The 8,843-nt window shown below is 36.3% G+C and overlaps 1 protein-coding gene across 3 annotated transcripts; it reads right to left on the reverse strand.

The window, feature by feature from the left end:
- Window positions 1-6,102: 6,102 nt before the first annotated feature.
- On the reverse strand, window positions 6,103-8,144 carry LOC136225485 (glutathione S-transferase L1-like). Of its 3 annotated transcripts, none has more exons than XR_010687103.1 (5): window positions 7,687-8,144; window positions 7,115-7,185; window positions 6,675-6,939; window positions 6,410-6,487; window positions 6,103-6,299 (listed from the first exon to the last, which is right to left on the reverse strand). XR_010687103.1 is itself a non-coding variant. In XM_066013531.1 (5 exons), the coding sequence occupies exons 2-4, from the start codon at window positions 6,956-6,958 to the stop codon at window positions 6,434-6,436; spliced, it is 225 nt and encodes a 74-aa protein (XP_065869603.1). In that variant the 5' UTR covers window positions 6,959-7,082; window positions 7,687-8,136; the 3' UTR covers window positions 6,103-6,299; window positions 6,410-6,433. The 3 variants fall into 3 exon arrangements, 1 of the variants encoding a protein (XP_065869603.1); XM_066013531.1 differs by lacking the exon at window positions 7,115-7,185 and having other exon boundaries at window positions 6,675-6,724; window positions 6,838-7,082; window positions 7,687-8,136; XR_010687104.1 differs by lacking the exon at window positions 7,115-7,185 and having other exon boundaries at window positions 7,687-8,142.
- Between the last annotated feature and the right edge of the window lie 699 nt (window positions 8,145-8,843).

The following is an 8,843-nucleotide window of genomic DNA, read 5'->3' on the forward strand; positions in this document are numbered from 1 at the left end:
TGGAAAGTTCAAAAATTAAAGTTCTTTAGTTACACATTTTCGATGGAACTACGTTTTCAATTTTTCAAAATTACCAACTTCGGAGCTTTCTCACTTTAAACAGTCATTTTTCCTCTTCTAACCAAATAACACCTAAATGAATTTAAAATCAAAATTTTAAGAGCTAAAAGTTAGCTAGAATACCAATTCCATCAACTCTCTAACGGAGATCGAAGAAGCTATACAAGGGTTTTGCCAAGCCTCCTCAGATGTTTAAGAATTTTTTTTAGACCCACTGATGAAAGCTACGGTTGAGTCATTATTATCAGCAATTGGGAGGTGTGTTGGTTGTTCAAAAAAAATCCAAACTATTTCAGACTTCAAGAATCCAAACTTGAAGACTTTCATATTAATAAGGATAATATATAATAGTTAAGATAACTGTAGATTTGGTCTTTAGACTTAGCCTTTTTTTTTTTTAATTTAAATATTGAACATCTCTGCAATCTCATGTTATAACAAACATATTTATACCCATTATTTGCATTTTCACAAACCATAGAAATCATCATTGAGAATCAAATCATTTATGATATCACAGCTAATTCTGATCTAATAACTCTGTTGCCCTCTCTCCCCTCCTTTTCGATCTGCTCTCTTTTATATCTCTAAATTTCGAATTATCCCTACTATTCTTCTATCCTTTTTTTTCTCATTCAACTTCTATCCCATGCACTCGTAATTCTTAAACATCCATGGCTGTGCTACCTCAAATTCTAACATTGCTTCCTCAAATTCTCTTCCATTCACAACTCTCACTTCTCAAATCTCTCAAAAACCCACTCCTACTAATTTTCTCATCTGGAAAATGGAAATTCTGCCAATTCTCAAAGGTCAGAAATCAGCCTGTCATTTTGACTCTACACACACTGCTCCCCCAAAAAAATTGCCATATGGTACTGATAATCCTAAATTTGACAATTGGGAACAAAAGGATCAACATGTCCTTAATCTAATTATTTCCTCTCTTTCACCTACTGTTATACCACATCTCATTGGTGCAGAAACAACTTTTGCCACATGGAGCAAGCTCACAGAGCATATTCTGTTGGTTCTCGATCACAGATGCGTAATCTCAAACACCGTCTTTATAACCATCGTAGGGAGAATGATAGTATCTCTGTTTATCTTCAAAAAGCTAAATCAACCAGTGATAACATGTCTACCCTTCAACATCCAGTGATAGATAATGACCTTATTAAAGCAACTTTGGATGGTCTAGGCTCAACCTATCGTCCATTTGCTCGTGCTCTGGAGACTCGTCTTGAGTTAATTTATTTTGATGATCTTACTGTTCTTCTCTACAGTGAAGAGCGACAGTTGAGCAGAGAAAAAATTACACCCTCCTTCACACCATTTGTTCATTATATTGCACGAACTAATGAGCGTGGAAGGGGCTATGGTCGCTCTAATTTTATACACCTTCCTATGGTCGTGGCATTCTCCCTACCCCCATAAACAAATAGTGCGATTTGGATTACACCTACTCCACTCGATGTCTCAACTGTTACATGTCACAATTGCAAGGGTTCTGGTCACATTGCAAAATAGTTCCCTCCTCCCAGATTTAGTTGCAACACTAGAGGCTCTTTCAGACCGTTCTCAAACATGGCAGCCACATTAGACTTGAAGAGGTTGTAATAGGTAATGGAAATTCTATCCCCATCTCTAACATTGGTAATTCTTCCTTTCCTATTTCAAATGCTCCAGTTCACTTTCAAAATATTCTTCATGTTCCTCAAACTATTAATAATCTACTGTTTATGTCTTCTTTAAGCCATTTTAATCTCAATTCTGTTGAACGTTTTGCTAATCATTTTGTTTTGAAGGATTTGAGGCAAAGAATGTGATTTATGGCAGGTTGAATAAAAATGGGCTCTATACCATGTTGCTTCCATCTCCAAACTAGTCCCACATTCAAGCATTTAACATTAGGGCAGAGATGGACTGAATCCTACATTGGAAATGGGAAGAGATGTTGAAACACCTTTTCACATGATTTTGATTTGACAAAATTATTTATGTGAATGATAAAAAATATTCTAACACATTAAATTTAAATGCTTTGATTTATTCACACTAATGTGTTTGTTCAATGTTGAGTTAATTTGATTTATAAGACATTAAGATAAAAAAGACTAAAGGCCCATAAGAGGAAGTCAAGCCCATGTCAACAGATCAAGACCTCACGGCCCAGGAAGACAAAACACAGTCGTTTTAAGCAAAGCACTAACTCAGCATGAAGAAGGATCGAGAAGCCTTCTATCAATTGCTTCAAGATGAAGCTGCTGAGTTAAACGACAAGAAGTACAAGTCAGCGGCAGAACAGAACCAACTTAGAGACAAAGTATTTCTACTTTGGGTAAAGCTCAGAAGACGCAGTAAGCTGTCTGGAAGACTTTACTATTAATGTCGAAACATTCTGTTCATCTGACGAAAAGCTGCTGAGCACTGTCGTAGACAGAAGATACAAGAATCTCATTGGCCAACGACACTGAGCACGTCCAGAGTGAAAGCGACAGGAAGCCGTTAGCCTCCAATGGTTATTTCGAAATTCGAAATCACCGGTGCTTGAAGTGTCACTATAAATAGGCCTTTCAAATGCTTCATTCGATGCAGATCTTCAATTAAGTCAAAACGCTGACCAAATTCATACTTGAAGTTTTGTGAGAAAAGCAAAGCAAATCTTACACCAATTCCAATCATTGTGTAAAAGTCTATAGTGATTTCATTCATCTAAAGTGTCTTAGCAATTGTTGTTTAGGACAAACACTTATCATTTCTAGAAGAATAGAAAGGAGAAGCTGAGTACTCAGTTATAGTACTCAGCGGTAGTTATAGGAGTGAGTAGAGGAATAGAGAAAGGTACTCTTGTATACTCAGCTTCTGTTGTAAAAGGTTTCGTGCTCTACCTTTAAAGAGCTCAGTAGAGGATTCAAAAAGCTCGGAACGAGTTCCGGGGACTGGACGTAGGCGGAGAGGCCGAACCAGGATATGTCTGCTGAGTAACATACTTCTAACCTTTAAACTCCTTTATATATTGCTTGCAATAAAACTGACTAAGTAATGAACTCACGCTGAGTTGAGTGCACTAAGAAGCTGAGTTCAGGAATAGACTTAAGTGCTATCTCCTGACTCAAGGAAAGAAACAGACTTAGTCACCAGTTGACTAAGCTTGTGTCTTAAAATTACTTAGCGCCGCTGTGTAAACCTTTTCACAAAGAAAAGAAGTCAGCCTTAACGGACAAAATTTTAAATAGTTCCTATCCCCCCCCTTGGAACTAACCTTGTCACGTTATACGGGACCAACAAGTGGTATCAGAGCTTAAAAGCTCACTGAGCAAGATATAACTATCTTGAGCTGATCCCCACAATGGCTGAGAACAGCACTCGTTTCCTCCCAGGAAATCAGACAACTCAGATTCTTCATGAGGGACTGTCCATTACTCAGCCTCGTCTGTTCTTCGGGTCTAACTACACCTTTTGGAAGAATAGAATGAAAAATTTCATTTAGGCAACAAATATGAGTGCATGACTTTCTATAGTCCAAGGCCCATTTGTTCCCGTTGAAACTGTTGACGGCCAAACGGTTGTTAAAGCTGAGGCTAAGTGGACAGAAGATGACCTCAAGAAGCTACAAAATCATGCTTCGGCTATAAACATGCTTCACTGTGCGTTAGATGCTGCAGAGTACAACAAGATTTCAGGTTGTGAGTCAGCGCAGGAAATCTGGAAGAAACTGGAGGTCACCTATGAAGGAACCAACAAAGTTAAGGAGTCCAAGATGAACCAGTACATGAGGTTGTACGAGCTGTTTGAAATGAATGATGATGAAGGAATCTCTGAAATGAACTCAAGATTCACAAATATAATCAACAAGCTCAAAAGACTTGGCAAGATCTTTACTGAGGAAGAGCAAGTCAAGAAGATACTGAGGAGCCTTCCCAAAAGCTGGCAAGCCAAGAAAACCGCTGTTGAGGAAGCTCAAGACTTGACCACCTACAAGTATGATGAACTCATTGGATCTCTGCTGACCCATGAGATCTCAATGAAGAATTTTGAGGTGAAGGAGAAGTCTGAGGACAATAAGCAAAAGTCTCTTATCATGAAAGCTGACTCCACTGATGGGAGCTCAACAGACGATGAAGAGATGGCCATGTTCACCAGAAAAATGAAAAGGCTGTTCAGAAAGAATGATAAATATTCCAAGAAGCCTTACAAGAAGTTTGACAAGTACAAAGTTGAGTCTAGCAACAGCAAGTACAAGAAGGACAGCTCAAAGCCCATCACATGCTTTGAATGTCATCAAACTGGCCATATCAAATCAAGCTGTCCTATCTTGAGGAAGGAAAAGAAGAACAGCAAGAAGGCAATGGTGGCAACCTGGAGTGATAGTGATGAGTCATCATCATCAGGAGCTGATGCCACTGAGTCAGCAAAGATCTGCTTCATGGTAGATGAGCTTGCTGAGCCTTGTGTTTCTGAGCATGCTGACCCCTCCATTGCATCTGACGATGAGGCACACTCAACTGAGGTAATTTCACTACCCCTGCTCAGAAATGAAATGATAAATGCCCTGAGTGACCTCTACACACTTATCAAAAAGTGTAACAAGAAGGTTAGAGCACTCAACAGGCGATGTGACGAGATTGAAGAGGTCAAACTGAGTGACCTTCGATATCTTCTCCAAGACAACTCAACTTTGTATAGTAACGTAGAAACTATGCACAAGTTTGTCTCAGAGGTCCAATCAGATTCTAAGAAACTGAGAAAGGACATCACATCTATTCAGAATCAACTCAAGATTCCGAATAAAAGAAATATTCCTCTGAACACTCAGTACCGAAGTATTGGTCAACAGAGATGGAATCCTCAGCGGAATATCCAGTGTGACTTCTGTTGGAAGAAAAGACACACCACAAAGGTGTGATGGCATGCTCAGCACTGGGGTGCTGACCAGTCAGTGAGATATCCCAAACGGAAGGTCAGCTGTGACTTCTGTGGGAAAAAATGGACACACTGTCCAAGTGTGTCGTTATAAGATTAAATATAATGCTTTACATGCTGAGCCTAACAAACAAGGACCCAAAAAGACTTGGGTACCTAAAGATAACTAGCTATATTGCAGGTAAGCCTGAGGTGTGCTGAGAAGTAAAAAATGTGGTACATTGACAGCGCATGCTCGAGGCATATGACTGGTGATGAAACTCAATTCATCACACTTGTGCGTAAACGAGGTGGAAGCGTAAGTTTCGGAGACAACAAAAAGGGTAAGATAGTAGGGTCAGGAACCGTTGGTGGTAATCCTACTATTGAGTCAGTCTCTCTAGTCAGTGGACTTAAATATAACTTATTCAGCGTAGCTCAGCTATGTGATAACGGGAGAAAAGTTATATTTGATGACACTGGATGTAAAAGACTCGAGGGAAAAACAAATGAATTGATTCACTACAAAAAAAAGGTCTTGTTGTGGCAAAAATATTCGTCACAACATATACTTTTTTCGTCACAATATACATATAGTGACTAAATATTTTGTCATAAACTTCGTTGCAATAAGCTCGTCTCAATGAATTTATTGTGACGAAATTATGATTTGTCTCCCTTTTTAAGATTATATTGTGATGAAATTATATTAGTCATTTTCATGTTATGTTATATGTTGTGACTAATAATTTTTCAGAATATCTGCTTTATTTAGTTACTACTAGTTTCCATTAGTCACAAAATGTTAGATGGTTTGACAAAAATTTAATATGTATTGTGACAAATTAATTAATGTAACAAATAATATTTGTTGGAATTACTTTTTTTTAAGCAAATTAATTTATTATTATATTGTGACTAGTTGCAATTAATTTAGTATAACAAATAATATTTTGACAGAATACATTTAATTTATTGTGACTAATGCACTATCATAAATCAATTTGATTTCGTTGTTATTGTTTTGATAATAATTGAGGATATATTGTGACAACACTACTATATATATAATATTTGTCAAGTTCAGCACAATGAACTAATATCTGCAACACTAATAATATATTTTACATCAACTAATGAACTAATATCATATATCACTATAATATTATATAAATCCACAGCAGATATGTAAATTATTGTAAAACAAAAAAACTAAACCACTAATTTGATCATACTAAAGAAAAGAAAATGTTTATAAACAATATCCAATCTAAATATAATCTCCAACTTTGAGACAATTCAACACACTCCAAATCCACATTAGAAAGCTTCATCTGCATTTAACAAATTTAAAAAGGAAATCAGTTTGAAGATAGATAATCACTAAATTCAAAATAACATAATAATATATAATAACATAATCCAAGCTGCAAATTAGGCATGCCTTATCTGATCTCACAGTTCAAGCTTATGACAAGAAGATTTGGAATCTTTCATCATATGGTATACAGTCAATACCGACCTGAAAGAAATTATCATGTTATCACAAGTAAAAGAATAAGCAATCAACACATGCCATTATGAAATAATTTAGTCAGGAATGCATTTTTCTCAATAGAAAACATTTCTCAACAATAAAATGAAGAGTACTACTTCGAAATGCTAAGACAAAAAGAAGAATCAAACAAAATTATGTAAGGCCAACTTACCAAACTCAACTGGATACCAAGCAATAATCCATCATCAAATTTTTGAAGAGCTTTTCCCAAGGAATTAAAAGCATGAGGCAAAAAAAATCAGAAATACAAGTGAGCATAATTCATGTGAAAAGATAAGACTCTGCATTTAAAAACAGAGAGTTTTAGAACCAACCAGTTACTTTTGTCCGATTTCCTTTCACTGAAGCAAGTAGATTTCCATCAAATTTATCACCACAGGAAAATAACCCTTCTGCAAACTCTTTCTTAAAGGATCCTACAACGATTAATATCATACTTTAATCAAACTTTCTGTATAGACTCTAAGCTGCTTCTGTGAAGATCTTTACACAAAGAACTTCATCCAGAAACTCAATTTCAGAACCTAAGGGGCTCCCACATGAAGTGTAAACTCCCTCCCTGTAAGCAAAGGAAAAAGAAGAAACATTTACACAATCAGAATCAGCCTAGCTGAGCAAGGAAGGCAATGATATCTTCCCTTCACAAATGATACTTGAAAGAGCTGAAATTAAAACCATAATCATATGCAATCCTTATTAACCCACACAAAATCCAAATCAAAGCATTTTATAATATTGACATTGTAAACAAGAAAAGAAAGCCTCTATCACTGACACAATCCAAAACCATATAATCCAGAGGAGATGTTAAATATTTAGCTTAAAGGGCATAATTATAGAGAACCTAAACTGCAGTTCACAAATGAAGTCATATCATTTTTTCTAATCAAAAGCCAAATTGATTTAAAATCAATTTAACAATAACCAACAAGTAATTATTAGAACAATATTATGTATTAACAGATGATTGAACAGTGTTTCAGCTAGTTGTTTTTCTAAATTGATTGATAAATTCGTGCAAAGGAAAATGAAAGGGATAATCATTGTTAGCATCACCATCTTAGATTGCGTATTTTCACTCAACGGGAGTATTCCATAGCTTAATCCTAAGGTTACGAGAAACTGACATGATTTTAGGATTATCAAAGAAGAAAGAAACGAACCGGACATCCTTATTATGGCTGACGAATCGGTGGCCAGAGACGTGGCAGAGAGATCCCAAATATGGAGGTCACCGTCCTAAGAGCCCGAGAGAGTAAACTGGCCATCTGAGGAGAGAAAAACATCTCGAACAAAGTGGGAATAAGCGGTGAGGCAGCCACGAGGAGCACAGTAATTCTTATCCTCCTTGGTAAGGTGCCAAAGGATGATGGATCTCTCAGAAGAGGATGCGACAATCGTATCAGATTTTTCAATTGGGGTGGCGATGGCTCTCACCTGATCGGTGTGAACCCTTGTTGTGCCGCGAGGAACAAATCCATCCTCCTTATTTCTCGGCGTCGAGGCGAGAGAGACAAACTAGGTTTTGTCGATGTGGGTATATAGGCGGTGGGAAAGAGAAACATTGTGAATTGAGCGCTTATTTTGTTTTCTTATTATCACATAGTTTTGTTTTGGTGGAAATTTTGGCTCTATAAAATTTAGGAAAATTACTAATGATGAGAGTTTTGGTAGGATACTGTAAAATTCAATATTTTATTATCTTCATCTCCTTCCTGTAAAAGTATATTTTAATTTGCCTTGAAAGCTTATCTTTCCAACAATATAAAATTTATCAAAATAAATCATTTAAACTCGTAATTTTTTTTTATATTGGTACAAAAATTACAAGGTCCTAAACTTTTTATAAGGTTAAATTACATCAAAGGTACCTGAATTATACCACAATTCACACTTTGATACCTGAATTATATTTTTATACAAAAATATACTCCAAATATGAATGACTGGACATTTAAATGCGTTTCTTCGGTAAGTGATTGGTTTTTGACCACTTTTAGACAAATAATTGGAACCCATTATACATTTATTAATTTAAAAAGACTATGGTACCCTTAAATGAATTTCTATTTCTCCTTCCGTTGGATCTGTTCCGCTCTTTCCGTTTCTCTCTCCTCAAATCTGCTTCTCTCTCCTAAATATGTATCTTTCTCTTTGAACTCACAATCTCTCGAGCTCTTCAACAAATGCAGAAAAATGAAGTATCAGACACACCGTTTTCAGAATCCGGCACAACTCTCAGACACACCGTTTAATTAATGGGTTTTAGATTAGTATTTGGCTCTAGCATAACTCTCAAACACACAGTTTAGATTAATAC

This window comes from Euphorbia lathyris, chromosome 4 (assembly GCF_963576675.1).
Source record: "Euphorbia lathyris chromosome 4, ddEupLath1.1, whole genome shotgun sequence".
In the NCBI taxonomy this organism is placed as follows: domain Eukaryota; kingdom Viridiplantae; phylum Streptophyta; class Magnoliopsida; order Malpighiales; family Euphorbiaceae; genus Euphorbia; species Euphorbia lathyris.